At 41.1% G+C, this 17131-nt stretch overlaps 3 protein-coding genes across 5 annotated transcripts in view; 1 reads left to right on the top strand and 2 right to left on the bottom strand.

Annotated features, from left to right (window-relative positions):
* The window catches only part of pebp4 (phosphatidylethanolamine binding protein 4), a 52797-nt gene extending 50412 nt beyond the window's left edge, over positions 1–2385 (bottom strand). Inside the window, exons 1-3 of one of the 2 annotated variants that reach the window (XM_005729386.1) lie at positions 2251–2385; positions 1292–1345; positions 1049–1146 (exon numbers count right to left, since the gene is read on the bottom strand). In XM_005729386.1, coding sequence (XP_005729443.1) covers positions 1049–1146; positions 1292–1345; positions 2251–2253 — 155 coding nt within the window. In that variant the 5' untranslated portion in view covers positions 2254–2385. The remainder of the gene's footprint in view (positions 1–1048; positions 1147–1291; positions 1346–2250) is intronic. The other variant, XM_005729387.1, reaches the window with a different exon arrangement.
* A 239-nt stretch (positions 2386–2624) lies between these two features.
* Positions 2625–13637, bottom strand: rhobtb2a (Rho related BTB domain containing 2a). Of its 2 annotated transcripts, none has more exons than XM_005729385.1 (10): positions 13580–13637; positions 9942–10143; positions 9742–9845; positions 9465–9650; positions 8422–9362; positions 8201–8319; positions 7439–7589; positions 7239–7327; positions 6258–6363; positions 2625–6143 (listed from the first exon to the last, which is right to left on the bottom strand). In XM_005729385.1, exons 1-10 carry the CDS (start codon positions 13597–13599, stop codon positions 5938–5940), a joined length of 2124 nt encoding a protein of 707 aa, XP_005729442.1. In that variant the 5' UTR covers positions 13600–13637; the 3' UTR covers positions 2625–5937. The 2 variants fall into 2 exon arrangements, with proteins under 2 accessions (XP_005729442.1, XP_005729441.1); XM_005729384.1 differs by lacking the exon at positions 13580–13637 and adding an exon at positions 11814–12230.
* Positions 13638–15083: 1446 nt separating this feature from the next.
* Positions 15084–17131, top strand: part of ido1 (indoleamine 2,3-dioxygenase 1) — a 4012-nt gene continuing 1964 nt past the window's right edge. Inside the window, exons 1-6 of the mRNA XM_005729611.1 lie at positions 15084–15179; positions 15779–15874; positions 15945–16064; positions 16180–16298; positions 16508–16607; positions 16728–16845. Of these exons, the coding sequence (XP_005729668.1) occupies positions 15084–15179; positions 15779–15874; positions 15945–16064; positions 16180–16298; positions 16508–16607; positions 16728–16845 (649 nt within the window). The remainder of the gene's footprint in view (positions 15180–15778; positions 15875–15944; positions 16065–16179; positions 16299–16507; positions 16608–16727; positions 16846–17131) is intronic.

The raw sequence follows: 17131 nt of genomic DNA, 5'->3' as shown, positions 1-17131 counted from the left end.
TATTGGAAAACCCAATTGTGTCCAGATTTCAACTGTCTCGCTGTTGGAAGATTTTAGAGGTAATCCACCTTCTTCATTATTTCATCTACTTTGTGCAATGTACCACTGGTAGCCAAACAGCCCCAGAGCATGATGCTACCACCACCATGTCTGACAGCTGGTACTGGGTCTTAGGCTTGAAAACCTCACTTTCATTCCACCAAACACGCCTCCTGTCATTCTGGCGAAACAGCTCAATCCTTGTTTGACCATAAACCTTTTCTCTAGCAGTCATTTGGCTTGTTTATGTGACTTTGAAGAAGGGGCCTTTTACTTGTTTGGCACCCCCTCATGTAAAACTTGCTTCAATCAGTTTCCAGTTTATGGCAGGCTTGAGCCTTGGCGGTTCCTGGGTTGTTCAATTTCTTCTCATGTGAGAGTGACAGGTTGGGTCTTCTTCCAGTTAAAATTCAATTCAAAGTTTGATTTTATTTATATGGCGCCATATCACAGCAATAGTCGCCTCAAGGCGCCTGTTTCAGACCACGGCAAAGTGGTGACACATCTGAATAACTTGTACTTAAGTACAGTTCTTTGAATTTGGAATATGCAGTTGTTTAGAAATTGCTCCAAAGTAGCTCTTCCCAGCTTGTGCAAATCTACAATTCTCCTTCTCAGAGCTCCTCAGACTTTCCCATTTTTCTGAGTACTGGTCGATCCAATGCTGTCAAACAAATCCTTTTCACAGTGACAGACAAACTACCACTTGTAGTCAACCATGATCACTACCAAGAACTTAATAGGCCTTGGACTTGTCAAGTTAAAAGACACTGCAGCATCTTCAGCACCACTTATGAAAAGACTGTGCATGCATGCTTTTGACCCTGTGTGGATTGGAGAAAATCCAAAATAAACTCACACTAGTGCACCTAATTCTTGTCATATTATAACTCTAAGCTGCGCAACTGTTCCACCCTGGAAAAAGAACAGTTCAAAGAAATTTTAAATATATGAACACAACTGTATCATTGCAAACACACTATGATCACAGCTCTCATTGGTGACTTACTGACAGAAAGAAGCATCCTGAGAGCTGAGGGTGTGTTGTTTTGCTTCCGTGTGGAACAGCCCCAAAAGGATGAGCCCAAAAATAGGAGCCAGTATGGCCTGCAGAACAACAGCGATTAGCCAGCCATCTATCATTTAGGAAATATTCTGAGTCAAACAGTGTTATTCTGCAGCAACAGGCTCTCAGAAACATTGAATTACAGAGTGGCAGTCCAGGTCCAGGTCAACAAACGATTGTGCATACCGGCAGATGTAGAAGAGTCTCTATTTGCTCTGCTTGTTCATCAATGCAGTGTGGCTCCACAAAAGCAAAAGAAAATCAATGATGAGCGTCATGTTTGCCAGACATTGATGGAGATAAATGTCTTTGGAAAGCCACAGCTGTAAGTGATTTTGTAGTTTTTAATGTTATGTAGACACATATTGATACATTGATGCTTAAGTGTGAACAGAAACTCCAATCATAAAGAAGTATCTTCATAAAAGACACACAAAAGCACAAATCAATCACCTGCAGTTAGCCTGGACAATTGAACTTTTTCCCCTTCGCTTACTTAAAAGTCAGCTGATTAGCAAAGCTAGTATGCCTCCGCCCTCCCCGGTCCTTTGTGCTTGATCAGGTTTGGTTACAATTAGGTCACCTGCTGCCACACTCAGCCAATCAGAGCTTAATCTAAACTCACCTACACCTGTTCGACTAGATGACACATCAGCAGCATATCACTACGCATGTTTGCACACCAAGAGAAAAATAACGTAGTTTGCATAAAAAGCACAGGCGGAATTGGGTCCTCACGGCTGTAGGCAACGTCATTGTCCAATCACAAATTTTTAATTTATGTCACGTGTGTCCTTAAACCGAGCCGGTCGCGCGCTACACTGCAAGAATTGCTAATGCATTAGATGCTATATTTAACTTTTAATGGCTCCCATCTCCGTTTCACGTCATTGCTTTCCGTTATATTTTGTTTTCTACTGGTAAACTCAAGGCTGTACTAAAAGCGAGTCCCCATGTCTTTTAATGTACTAACACTAGCAAGTTTAGCCTTTACTTATTTTAGCTTGTTTATATTTATGCAGTGTATTACTGAGCGTCGGAGTGTCTGCGCAAGTCGACAGCTAACCTGAAATAAAATTACACACAGGCAGTAGGCATCTAAACTAGCATTAAGAATAGTAGCATGCATGTGTCATAAACATTACCATGTCTCAAAAGTTGTCGGCTGGGGCTTGTTTGGCTGCAGGTTCCTCCTTCTGCTTCAGCTGCTGCTGCCGCCTCTGCGCAGGGCTCGGTCCTTCTGACGTGTGATGAGGCTGCACAAATTTCACGTAACACGACCAAATAAACAGACTCCACCATACCGGACTCCACGTGTTGCTCTTTGTTTATTTAGTAAATATTATTTACACGTTTTCAAGAACACATGCTACAGAATTTCATATTTATAGCTCCCAAACAATAAAAACAGCTCTTGAGAACGAAGACAAAGAAAATAAAAACCTGGTGACTAAACAAAGTGTCATCCAGGTTTTGAACACTGAGAAAACATTCAAGTTTTTTTTCTTTTCTGTTATTGTTTTTTTTTTTAATTTTATTTAATATTCAACCATTTCTGATCAAGGCCTCTTAAACTATGCAGTAGTGATTGTGCAGCATATAATATATATTCCTGGTGCTGCTAAAGCTCCCTTTGGTTTGTGCTTCTCTGCAGCTGTGATATTAGCACCCAAACAAATGGAAAAGGGCCCCAGTAGTAACTAATTTATAATTCATGATCTTATTTTTCTTCTTCTTTATTTTAACCTGATGTTGTCTACTTCTTCATCTAATGATGTTGCAGTACCCTTTAATGCAATTTGAAGAGAACCCGGTGCTACAAAGCAGTGCAAGTTTATACTTTCAAAGTCAGACATTTCATTATGCATAGTACAAAACAGTATGTATTTTAACCTATGCAATAGCTTGTATCGATTGCTATGTCGAGTTCGACTTGCAGAAGTCAAATATATATGTATTTACATTTAGAGTTACCATCTAGCTTCCAGTGTCCACACTATCTTAGCATTTTGCTACTATGCAGTCTCAGAAATTGGAGCTCAGTGGAGTACATAAAGAAACTTTAAAATAATGAAACAAAATTTTGAAATCCCTGCATTAATTTCATGGTTAATGTCACAAATTTGATGGTTTCTCATTAGTCTAGTGTGGCCTTAATAGCCACAGTCTTTAATCTTGTCGTTCAGCTTTAAACAAACAAACAAAATCATAAACCTTTAGCAGTGTTCAAACTGACACACACTCACTGGACTCTTCGAATCACACACTGACTGATTGCTTTATATCCAAATTATGGATTATGTACATTTATAGATACACACACAGCCTAGAGAGCACCATTATAGCTTACGATATAACAAACTAGTGACCACAGTAACACTACTTTACATTCAATAGCACACACTACAGTACACTGTACATTAAGGCATGAGGTGTTCTTGATGCAAAACAGCAGAAGATTCGCTGAGAAATGCGATGCACTGAGGAATGGAAACCATGTCTTAACGAACGATGAACTTCATCAGTCCTACCATCAAGGCAAGCTATAGCAATATAGACCCTCCTGCTGCTAAAGTACACCAAACTGTATTTTGAGTTATCTAAACACTATCTATTACTCAAATAATTGAGCACTTAAAAACATTCAGAATTAGAATAAAATCAGAGGGTCATCAGCCTTCTGGTGTTTGCTGTCATCTATGCTGCTGATTAAAATACCTAAAAATGAAAGTTCTCAATTTTTTCTTTGCTTAACAACAGATGATTTAATATAAAAGACAGCAATTTAAAGATACCGCTTCGAACACCAGGACCACCACTCTGATATGCGTTACATTTTTAAACGACTGCAAATTAATGTCTTCTATTTTGGCGGGGCTCTGTTCATGCAGTGTAGTTATTACTCAAGGAATTAATACAAGCAATACATTTAGCCTTTTTCACTGAATTAATTCATACCACTTAATATTTTAAACTCTTTTCTTGGCTCTAATTATGTCTACTTAAAAATGCAGTTGAAAAGAATTATCATAATGGATTAAAGCAAGCCTGAAAAGCAAATGCTGGAACTGATTCTTTTACATAGCATTAGCATGTTTTATGAATGTAGATCTTTATAATGCAATGTGTCTACTTTACTATCCTATTTTACTAGTAGTCAACTGTATATTTGAACTGCCTGTAAATTGTATGTAGAGTAAGATATATAATGGAGGTAAGCACAATGAGTATTAAACAAGTTTGTAGCTGCACAGTAACTAAATGCAAGTCAGATGAGTCAAGTCTGTATTCAGTGTGTGTATTACTCGGTAATACTGTATAATTCTGCTCACTGCCAGCAGTGCACATTTTTAGGTAACAGCACATTAGAGTGATGCAAGTTACTTGCAGTTGATATATTTTTTTTACAATTTACAATACCACCCATCTTCACTGAGCGCCGTGACTGCTGATCGAAATGCTGCAGCCCTTCTGACAGTCAAGTACAACAGTAGATGACAGCTCTGAACGTATACTGTGAGGCGTGCAAAACAAATCAAGAAAAATGATTTGATTGAAACCTTTTCACAACTGTTTTGGAAACATTTTGAACATCTTAGCAATGCAGCCAGTTCCCAGTTCCTTTAAAAGAAATAATAAAGATCTGTTTGAGTGTGTCATGATGCCAAACTGTCCTTAACGCTGTTCAAAAGGATGCCAATACTGGAAGTTCGTGTGTGTGTTTGTCTCTGCAGAGAAGAGTCCAGAAAGTGCTGGGTGTGTAGAAGATGTACTGATGAATTCACATGAAGGGCCGTGAGGAGGCCTCATGCATGCGCGAGTCTTACATATCCAAATGCAACCTCTAATCAACTCAGATCAATCGCTAAAGCCTAAATCATCACCAGAGAGAGAGAGAGATACACATCGCTGTCACAGAGTCCACGTGGTCTCTTCAACTCCAGAAATGCAGCTTTGTGGGAAACTAGCGGAAACCTTCAGTGAAGAACTGATAAAAATGCTCATTGAATGACACGTAGTAAATATTATTGATCTGGTTTGTTTTTGCTGGCATTTTACTGAAAAGACTGATTCTTTCTCTGATTTGGGATCTCTTGTGTCTCCGGACACTGAATCAATTCATGTAAACGACAGCCCTTTTGTGACAAGAGGAAACAAATCACAAGTTGATTGTGTCCAGGCTTGCATCGCCTTCAGTGATGCAAGCTGTACACATTCAAAAATAGAATGACTGTACAAAAATATACATGAGTAGAAGTTGCCAGTATTTTATAACTTATGCGTCCACGATAATAATAGGCATGATCGGAGTAACTGTTTCCAGGTAGGCCATGCTATTGTTACATCCTGTGTGTTATATCTCTGAGACTTAAATTCTGTGTTGAATTGCTGGTTGTTGCAGCTGATTAGCAGCACTTGGTTATCAGTTCAATGTAACTGATGACACCACGGGTGAAAGGTTCTGTGCCAGCAGAGTCCTGTTTTTTAAACTTAAAACTCAGGTGGCAGAACGCACAACAATCCACGTGAGGTGATATTTGCGCCAGATATACTGTACCGTTTGTCAGTAAGGTTCATATCACTGAGATTTGAGTCTCGCGTATAACAAGCTAAAAATCTAAGAAACAAAACTCATTACTTTGACCGCTAGACTGAGCTGAGCTTGGAAACCTGGAGTGCTGTTTGACTGCAGAGGTAAGCAAACAGTAAATGTAACTGTGTGCCTGAATAATTGGGGCATATCTAGCCAGCAGCGCTTATGTTTGACTGGAGCTTTTACAGCTTGCATCCACACTGACGCGCTGCAGAGTGGGCCTCTCCTTACCACTCCGTCAGATGACTGCAGATGAGCCAGAAGATGGAGAGTTCGAGTTAGGGGAAGAAGGAAGGTTCCAGAAGAGCCACTTGCGTTTACACTGCCTCCTCTGGTACAGGTAGTCCTCCTTGTCGCGCTCTTTGCGTGCCCTTTGGTAGTGGTCGTCTTCTTTCAGGTACCACACCGGCGGCCAGCGATGTTTCTCAAAGTATTCTTGGTTCTCTGAATCACAATAAATATTTTCAAGACAATCTTTTCTTTAGTTACTCTCTGTCTCACACTGGTGTTCGCTACTAATGAGAGGAGAGCATTAAAGATTAATCAGATGTTTGTTACCTGCAGACTTGGCCTTCATATCTCGGGGAAACTTGCGGCAGATGCTGTTGTAGTTGGTACAGATGTGGTGAAGACACCAGCCAGTGAGCTGCTGGGCACCGTGGAACTGTCAGCACACAAAGTCATATATCATCACTCTGTGTGTTTTGTTTTGGAGATAAAAAGCAGTGCTGGGGTTTGCTGACATGAAGTGCACATATTTAAAAAAACAATCTATATTTGGAGTACAGAGGCCATTTGAGTTGACCTTACATTTAGACTATCTTGTTTACACTTCTTTGTCAGAGCCATTAAGTAAATTTGTACTGCACTTAGAAGCTTAGTCATGGTAGCATTACTGTGCTAATTTTAGCATGCTGCAGTTAGCATGGCAACTAACAAAGTACAGCAGAAAGTAACAAATTCTAAGGATTCCAATATATATCAACAGACTTTCTCCAATATATTTCCCACAAATCTACCCCTTTTCTTTTCCTTGCTAACAAGCGAAAACACAAACACACAGAAAACAAACAAAAAAAATCTAACAGCCATTAGCCAGTTTGATTTGTTTGCTATATTCTGGTCTGGCAAAGCAGGCGGCAGTGTAGTAATTAAAAAAAGCAACATGAAAATTCATTTTAATGTTTGTGTTTCAGTGGTGAATTGCACCAAATAAATTAAAAATGAGCAAAATGAGCTTGCCGGGTAAATGGAAAATATACCCGTTTGAAACTTAATGACAGGATGATGTACAGTGCTGAGCATGATTCCTGTCTCCCAGTCGCTCACTACACCAAAAATCCTTCAGCTAGGTAAGGGCAGTTTAATTTAATGTGTCTTTTGCCCCACCTACTGCCTGTGAAAACTATTTTAGCCTCAAGAGAAGTCCCCTCTGAGAAATGCCCTCATTAATAATAAAAATAAAATCTATTTTGTCACAGCGTTGTGTAAGTGCGTTAAGAACAATCCCTGCTCGGAATGATTGGCAGGTCACACTACCTGGGCCATATCCAAGTACACCAGCACATCTCCATCGATGTCAGCCCCCATCATCGCCGCCTCCGTCAGCACTGTTACTGTGTAGAGTTCTGAAAGAAACATAAAAGCTGCTCTCTGTAGGCAACGGCTTGGAAGGGCACACTGCGGCTGCATGTCATACAATCCTGTACTTTACAGGAAAATGATACCAAATGTAATACCTGTAAGTGCAACCAGGTGGGGGAGGCAAAGTCGATTGGCAAGAACAATGAGCTCCATTGCATCCAGATCCGAGCGAGAACAAAAGCGGCCCGTGTACAGATATTCTAGCACAGCCCTCATACAGCTGCGAGTTGTGTTGGGGAACAGCACCTTAGGAGCAGAAAACATACAAAATATAACATGATTCAGGTCCTGAAGGATTCAGCAGGTGTGCACAGAGAGAGGAAGAGCGAGAAGGAATCTCCTCTACAACATTTTACACGATCAGACTACAAAAAATATTTACTTTTTGTGCAGCAAGAGAGGGACACATCGTGAGTTTCATAGGTGATCTAAATATAGCTTTACAGAGCTATCTGATACACTATGGATCATTTGAAAAGACACAATCTCAATTCCAAACAATCTAAAAACCTTTTCTCCTATCAGGTGTTTTATGAATCTGTAGTACTTTTAATTCATAGTAGAATCAGGCACAATTAGCAGGCCTCAGAGAACTGCAGTACACTTGGATCACAAAGCCAGTGTAATTGTATTAGAGCAGATTTGCAGTCCTCTAATTATACTTTTTACACACTTTACGTAGTCCATTGGTGTGCTACACGAGCCACTTTGTGTATTTGAGATGTGCTACACAAGTGTGCTTTCTTTAATTATAAGCTAATTAAATGCACTTTTATTTGACTGGTAATGAGTATGTAACTATAAATGCTGAACTACGTGTTTCATACAGGGCTGATTTTAGCCTGTCCTCGACTCACCTCTTTGGTGCAGCTCTCAACAAAAGGCCCGCCAAACATAGCTGCCATCCAGTCACAACTAGAGATGAGTAAAGGCTTGTGGGCCATGATCGTCCCATCATCTAGCTTGAAAACTACATCTGCAACGCAGAAGTGAGAGCTAGTAAAACCTCACTTACACCGGCATCCACTCTACTTCAAGCTGGGCAGACAAACAAATACATGTAATGATTTGCTCTCACCAGAAAAAGTGCCTTTGGCCAAGCACTCTTTGACTCTGTTTGTCCGCCGCACATGGAAGGCTTTGGTGATTTCTTGGTTCATGAAGGCTTCATTGTTGAGTATGTTTGCCACCATCATCCGCAGGTCAAAGACCTCCAGCAGCTCAGCGATGTGAGCAATGTGCATTAGCTCTTTTTCATTCTCGTCTAGCTGGCCAGTGTACAAGTAGCGAAGAACTGCTCGAAAAGGACCGAGCTGCATGGACTGGTCCATGTGGACTACAGTCATAGGCCTGGGGCTGTATGTTATGGGGTCGTCCACAAGCTCTTCCTGGATGCTGACAAAGGCTCGGCTCCACGAGGAGAGCAGTCTGCCCCGCCGGGCGACCTCGGAGTCTTTCAAGGTCCCATCACTAGTGCAGGCCCTCAGGTTGGCCTTGTCTCCATCATCGCTGCTCTCACAAACATCAAAGCTTGCGGCACGCATCAGCAGCTCTCGCCCAGAGATCGGACCCCGAGGGGGTTTTTCGGTCTCCTCATTTTGCATGTCCATAATAAAGAGGTCGTAGAACTTTGAAGAGGATGTCGCCAGGTATATCTTGTGTGCGAAAATCTTTTGTCGCTCCTGCAGGACCAGGATGACATCGGCACAGTGTGGGTCCTCGAGAAGACCGGCTGGATGCTCCTCTGTGGTGGTAGGGGGAGGTGGCACAGTGATTATAGGTGGGGGAGGTTTTGGTGGCAAGAAGGGTGCCTGAAGGAGAGGTCGCTGGACATTTCTGAGGTGAGATTTCCAAAACTGCAGGTGGCGGCGTGAAATGAGCGCAGCTCGGATGGCGTTATCAAAGACGTCCTTGACTCCAAACTGAGCAACAACACTGGTTTCATAATATGGTACTCCCAGCTCTTTGGCCACCTCCCGGCCTCTTTCTGGGGGAAGAATCTCACTGGATTTTATTGGTCTGAAAAATAACATATCAGAAGTAAATCGGAAGTAAATCAACCTTTCGGCCATGAAACTTGAAGGTTCTTGCATATAGAGAGATAAATGCAAAACTGAGTACCTAGCTAAAGGCCTCCGTGCCCTGTTCACTGCCTCCAGGTCAGCATAGCGCAGGTCCAGCTGACAGCCTACCAAGATGACAGGAGCACGGGGACAGAAGTGTTTGATCTCAGGGTACCACATAGTCTTTACATGGTACAGAGAGTTGGGATTGGCGATTGAGAAGCACAAGACCACAACATCAGACCTGAAGGGAAGCCAGAGGGCAAACTTGCTTATTTCAGGTAAGATGAAAGCAACTGATGGTAAAAAGACCATAGAATTTCACATTTTCCCACCTGCCGTATGCAAAACGCCGGTCCTTATGATGGTCTCCAAAAGTATCCCAAAGGCGGAGTGACACGCTGACATCATCCACAACATCTCTTGAGCGCTCCAAAACCTGATAGATGCCAAAAAAATATTTGTATTTCTACAACCACCAGCTTCTCTATATCAAGGGACAAAAAACCCAAACTATTTGAGCTTTCTTACTCACCTCCTGGCATACTCTGTATTGGTCAATTGCCCAGACCGTGGGTACATGTGTGGCGAGTAACTGGTACTGAGTCAGGGTGGCATTGCAGGCCCGGGCGCAGATGAGGCGGGTCTTCCCAACTGCATTGTCTCCTACCACCACACACTTGATAGTTTCAACGTTTGGTCTCTCATAGTCCATATCAGAATCCGTCAGCTGGGGCCTGTCAGAATATAAGGGTGTGCAGAAAGTCGTGTATTAGCACTTTCAGTCCCATACTACCCTGCCATGAACGCTACAGGGACAGACACTGACAAGGCTTCATCTGCACTGCTAATTCTGCCTGCAGAGCTATCAGGGGATGGTCTCGTGACTTCCTTGTGTCTATTCACAGGTTCCCTTTTATTGTTCCTGATGTAGAAAAGAATGAAAGTACTGAGCAAACAACAACGGGAAATATACAGCAAATCAGAGCTAGGCGATAGGTTGGTTTTATTCAACCTTAATTAAAAGGTAGAGAAAAGGCACTCTTAGTTTCAAAAGAGTTAAATAAGTTTAAATGCTACTGCTCCTCTTTTAATAAAGGCTGCTGCAATGCTACATGTGTGACACATCCCTGCAATTCTTCCAACCATCAGCAAACCTAAAATTCCCTTTCTTTTTTCCCCATGTCATTACATCTCAAGCATAGCACCCCAACCTTATACCTCAGAGCTTATAACTTAAGTCATCACAGCCCTCATGCATGTGGCATGTACCTAAATGAAACAATAGGAATAGGTAAACAGACTATTTCTGTGTCTTGAAAATGGTTGCTGACGATTTAGGTCGCTGTTCCAGTTTCCAAGGGAACTGTGGTTGGTGTCAGTGTGTTAGACCCTATATCAGACAAGCCTCTGTGATTTATGCTCTTTTTTGATTTGATGTATAGAGACAACACCACTGTTACGTGTCGTAACGTGATTTTGAACCATCTGAAACCCAAGTCACGCCATGTTTAATTTACACATCCAGAGCTTACACGAATAAACAAGAAATCTCCATCCGAGCCCCCCCCCTCTTGAAAGCGTAAGCGGACTGGAATATAGCCTCCATTCATATTTATATTCTCAGATAGTGCTGCCTTCTTATGAATGAAGCCAGCTACCCCTACCTGGAAGTCAAGTGCCCACTATCAGGAAAAAACAAAAAAGCAGCTCCCTTTCTAAAGCATAACTTCTGCTGTTCTTATACTAAAAGGACTTTCTATCCAAAACACTTTTGCAGCATCATTTGCTTACTTTGGTTCACACAGTGCTCTAAATATTACTATCAAGGGTTACTATGATTTCTTTGCCTCATGGTTACTTTGTAGCCATTCATAAAAAAATCGGGCTCTTCATTCACTGCATAGTCCGCATCACCATAGGCTTCTCTCACCTTTCAAAACAACTCGCAGTCTGACCTTAGGCTGGGCCTGTCTGATACTATAGAGATACCCCGCCCCTACAATTGCTCATTCAAATGCCCTTTCCTGTTACAGACTACAATGCGCAACTCACGAATTAATTAATGATTTTTTAAAATGTGGTGAGATATACTATATAACGCACAGTGCCTTAAGTCGATCATCTTAAAAACACATTTTTTAAGGAGCCTCGGTTATCTGCCATAACAAGGATGATAAAAACGTGCATACCCTACCAGAAGGACCGAGCAGTGCCTCCCTCCACCACCGAGACACTAGTCATGAGGCTCTGCTGCATTACACGTTATGTAACGCCCCGTCACTGACTCTTGAGCCTGTTTATCCGGCTCCGAGTTCATCGCAAAAACCAGCCTCCCCCCATAATAAAATAAGCGAATTAAAACCACTCTGACGCTGTGGTCATAACGGTTGCCGACCATCCTTACCGCAACATAAGGAAGTGCTGCATCGGGTTGGTCGATGAACGAGATAAAAAGCAGGGCTCCATCGGATGCGTCTTGCACCTGACGGCAGCTCGTATTTAACTTCATCTTCAAGGCGAGGTGAACGAGGCTTGGAAATAGCCGATGTTTCAGGAAAGGTGCTCTGGATCGGTGTGACGAGCCCGATGGCACTGGCAGAAACGCGGACGCTGAGGTGAAGTCCAACGGTGCGATGCAGAGCTGCAGCCCTGACCGTCATAGACCCACCTCCACTTACTGGATGGCCTCCGTAGCTAATAATAGGCAGGCGCACAGACGGGGAAAAAAAGAAAAAAGAAAACCCCCAAACCTATTTATTACAAAACACTGATCCGCTCATACTTTATACTTTATTTAGCCCAGGTTATGATTAATTCATGCAACCTGCGAGACCTCGGACACGTTAAGCATGAATGATCAGCTCCCTTCTAATCATAGTGGTGTAAGAAGGGGTGTGTCAGGTGGATTTACAGCGGAGAAAGACCAGGGATTAACTGTTGAATGCATGTATACACTAAAACACACACACACACACTCACACACCCTACACGTGCAGCAACTTGCAGGCATGTCGGATACACGACAAAAACGGAATAAATTCCTGTTTGTTTAAGACATAAGAGACTTCACTGTAATTGTGACACTACCACACCATGAAAACGAAGTTAGATTGTACTCAATACAATTAGTAAATAAATAAAAAAATAAAAAAAACAAAACACAACAGTAAGAAAAAAATAATAACAATCTAACTAAAAAACGCTTAAACACTAATAGAAATTAAGAAATAATACAAATATATTAAAGGAAATACACAGACTTTAGCAGACTTTTGAGACTCTGTCCCTTTTTTACAAGTTGTTATGAAGTGCACATTTTATATTTTGATATGACTCACATTATCGCTACAAATACGTTAACTGTTAACATTTGCCTCGTCATTACAGTGTCACGCAATGTTCCCTCTAAGCTGCGCGCGTGCGCAATTGCGCAATGCTGGCACGGTCTCTGCGCACAAAAAATCTGCGTTGCGCACAAAAAAATCTAACCTGATTTGAAATTAAAATTGAAACTTTAACAATTCTGTTTTGCAGTGTTAGTCAGTAAGTGACTGGCTGCGCCAGTGGGCTAAAGCAGTTAATTAAAAGTAGTCTAACATAAATGTAAATGTTGTAATTAATAATTAGCCAATTAATTAATAAACCAGGTAACTTGGATGGATTCGATGCTGGCGTGACCACAGTGGACACGTCTACTGATGTTGCTCACAGTGGTCCAAGGGACCGCTCAGGGAGTTTGTGTGTTCGCTCAGACACATGAAAAATTAGAGGGAACATTGGTCGCAAGCACGTACTTTGACTTTTAAATTCCCAAATTTGAATTATTTTTCTTTCATATTACCAAAATGATGCTGTTTGGAGCTTCTTACTTAGCAATAAAGACCCAAGAGACCTACGAGAGTTGTAGGTCTGTAAGTCACCGCCGTTCATCAGTTTGTGTTAAAGCTTTTATTTTCAGCATTAAAACAACTGTGTTCAGTGAATCAGATTCTCCTGGATTTACTTGACATTTATCATAATCACCATACATCATCCTTCAGTGTCAGCAGCTAGCTAATGTCAGCTATTTAACTGCAAAAACATATCAATGGATCTAATTGGCAGGAAGTTTAGCTATTGTTTAACTTCAGTGATTTAACACACACGCACAAAAGAAAAAAAGCAACTCACTCATGGGTACTGACAGCCATGGTTTCCAAAGTTAAGGCCTACTAAAAGTGAGTTTGCACTGTCAGTGAAGTAGCACTTCCTTAAAGTCCAGCTCCCTGGCAGACCGCTGTTGTCCTCAGCCTCAGTGTTCCAGTTATTTTGTCATCTGTGTTAGAAAGCACAACAATGCAGTCTGGTGTTTGTTATCTATGTTTCAGAAGCAAGAGGATCAAATTACAGCTGACCTTTACACCGACTTGCAAATGTTACAATACCGAAGCTTACGTGGAGTTGCTCAAAAAGAAATCAGACCGCTGAGTTGATTTTAACAAAGAAACTTCTCCAACAGATTCATGTCCTAGTGCGGGTTCATTTCATTCAGTATTTCCAAAACACGTGACAAATCGCAAAGTGAAATGCCGGTTTGTTGGCGCTCTGGAGCACTGAGTATTACTGGCCTGATTCATTTACTGTTTACGCACATACACTGTGCGGTGCATGGTTTGGTTTAAGGAAACTGCAGTGTTCAGTCTCCTCCAGCAGGTGAGGCTGACAGTCTAAATTTGACTTAATCCTCTTTTATATAGAGGGTAGAGAAAGGAGAAAGTCCCTTCAAAATAAAAGCCACGCGGCATAAAATGTTATAGGCAAGGCAAGTTTATTTATATAGCACAATTCAACAACAAGGTGATTCAAAGTGCTTTACAGAGACATTAAAAAACAAAAATAATAAAAAGCATGATTTAAAATTGATTAAAAAAAACAGTAAATAAAATCAGTAGTTAAAATATAAGTTTTGAAATTTAAGCTTAAAAGTGTGGATTTGGTGCTTTATTCAAATGCAGCTGAGAACAGGTGAGTCTTCAACCTGGATTTAAATAAACTGAGTGTTTCAGCTGATCTGAGGCTTTCTGGGAGTTTGTTCCAGATATATGGAGCACTTTTGTTTAAGTAGCAGTCTTTTATAGCTCTCAGTCAAAACATAAAGAGCGTGTTATCTTCAGGATATGAATACAAATTGAAAAAGACACGCCTACGCACGTTATTAACTCATTATTAGCGTATTTATTTATTGTTTCAGATGAATCTGCTGTCAAAGAGTTCTTAAACAAAAGGCTGATAAACAAATGATTGTGCTTTTGTAAAAGTAACATATCTGTTCCTTATTTGTTATCAGTTACGTTCCTGATAACCCGTAGGAAATGTGGGAAAACAACAAGGCGTTTTTTTTTTTTTTACAACATGCAAAGCATCCCAACTGGCTTTAGTTTCTTCTTTTCATAACTTTAACAGTTTGGACGGTTATAGATCAACCAAGCGTGACACCGATTATTTGTTTCATACTATATGATTCACAAAGTGAAGTATTGATTTTCTACAGTTGGAATTGTGCAACAGCAGAACTCAGGTATAAAGGTTGTGTAAGCAATATCTTTGTCCTCAAGTCCAGCCAGACTGGGGTGTCCGGGATCATTCAGCTTGTCAGAGGATCATTGCAGTTTTTGGTGCTTGCTTTGTTTTCTCTATGGCTTCTGCTGAAACAGACCAGACCGAAGCTCTCTTCTCTCTGAAGTCCTACCATGTCTCAGAAGAACTCGGCTTCATCCTTCCAGATCCTTTGGTACGTTGAAAAGCTCTTTTGAAGTTCTGTGTGTGTTATTTTAGCTTTGCTTGTTTCAAGTTTGTGATGTAACATTATTACATTTTATTCACATTGTATTACTTAAAAACCAAACCTTTAATAAGAATTTGCCAATTACATTAATCCTTATAGCGCCAAAAAAGCTGTTATAAAAATGTTAACTTTAGTATTGATTGAGACCAACAAAGATGAAGGAAGTGAGCATTATTCCTGGAAGACGTTTACAAAATCACATTTTTGCATATAGAAGAGAGCAAAAATGGAGAGAACAATAATGTTCATAACTTCTGTAGTCAGAAATAAAACATGAAGCACAGTGATGGATGGGAGAACTGGTTCCTAAAAAAGAAGCTTAGTAAGTTAAGGTCCTGCTTGGACACAAGCACACAACACACATGATGGTCACAAGTTGTGAACATTTCATTTTGAGCCCCTTGAGCCATTTGGATTTTAGTGAATTTGTTGCTTTGCCATTTGAGGACAACATGAACTTGGATTTGTTTGCATTTTACACCAACTACAGTTGTGTTAAATGGTACTGACCAACATTAACATTTTCTCATGATGTGCATTTAAAGGAAGAGCTTCCACCTTATTACCAGCCATGGATGGATATCGCCCTGAGAATCCCAGAGCTTGCACAGTCCCACGAGTTGCGCTCCCGTATTAACAAGGTATTTATAATGACAAGCACCATTCACGATGACTGTGAAGCAGTTGCTCAGTACAGTTGTCTATGACCAGATGCCACTGCTGAGCAGCAACTTTCTGCAGAAACACAAAGAGTTACGACTGGCCCACCTGGCTCTCAGCATGATGACCATGGGCTACGTCTGGGAGGAGGGAGAGAAAGATACAGTTGAGGTAACTAACTGTCTGTTAGTTTTTCTTTTTCTTTTGCCTCCTGTTTTCTGAATGCTACATGTTACCTTAAGTGATTCAGTTATTATGACTGATTTCTCTTTCATATTCTTTTAAGATACTGCCACGCAGTCTGGCTGTTCCATACTGGGAGGTGTCACAACGCTTAGGGCTTCCCCCAATTATCACACATGCAGATGCAGTATTGGCTAACTGGAAGAGGAAAGATCCTGACGGGTAAGGCCGCTAGTCTCCTGCCAGCAGTTTGAGTAAACCCAGCAAATGTGTATAAATATGTCCTGTTTTTCATGTCCATCTGTATATCTGCTGTGACAGGCCTTTCAACATGGAGTGAGTAAAATTCTGTTTCTGCACACAGTATAATACAATATGTGCTATCATACTATAATATGCACAAAGTTTCATGGCTTACATTTGTCAAACAGGAACCTGGAGTTGTTGGTCAGCCTCCCGGGTGGAGAAAGTGCCCGAGGTTTCTTCTTGGTCACTCTGCTGGTGGAGCTAGCTGGAGTTCCTGCGGTGAAGGTGAAGATACATTAAAAACAGGAAACATCCTAAAATGTGCACTTGATAATTGTTGTTAACTGACAAATATAAGGGCACCCTTAAAGCGAGGACATTTCTAACAGAACCACTGCTTTGTAGAATATTCCCACGGTGATCAATGGTGTGAGGTGTGGCGACACCGAGGCTGTGGCCAGAGGCTTGGAGATCATCAGCCGGTCTATTGAGGACATGACTGACGCACTCAAACTGATGCAAGGTACTTCTTCAGATGTAAAACCTAAATGTGTTACAGCCTTTTTCCAAAAATGTTTGCACCTTATGTTATGTGAAGGCTGATGTGCAGGCAGGAGTGGTGGTAAGGAGGACCCAATGTGCAGACACTTGGAGGCAAACGTTAATTCAAAAAACTTAGCTTTATTGCTGGATGGTAGAAAACAGAAACCTAACTGAACTAAGAACATGAACTAAGAACATGAACTAAGAACATGAACTAAGAACATGAACTAAGAACATGAACTAAGAACATGAACTAAGAACATGAA

The sequence above is a fragment of the Pundamilia nyererei genome, unplaced genomic scaffold (assembly GCF_000239375.1).
Source record: "Pundamilia nyererei isolate P.nyererei 1_Seehausen unplaced genomic scaffold, PunNye1.0 scaffold00033, whole genome shotgun sequence".
NCBI classification, from domain to species: Eukaryota; Metazoa; Chordata; class Actinopteri; order Cichliformes; family Cichlidae; genus Pundamilia; species Pundamilia nyererei.
Note: the sequence above shows the minus strand (reverse complement) of the source record. Positions and strands in the feature narration are given on the sequence as shown.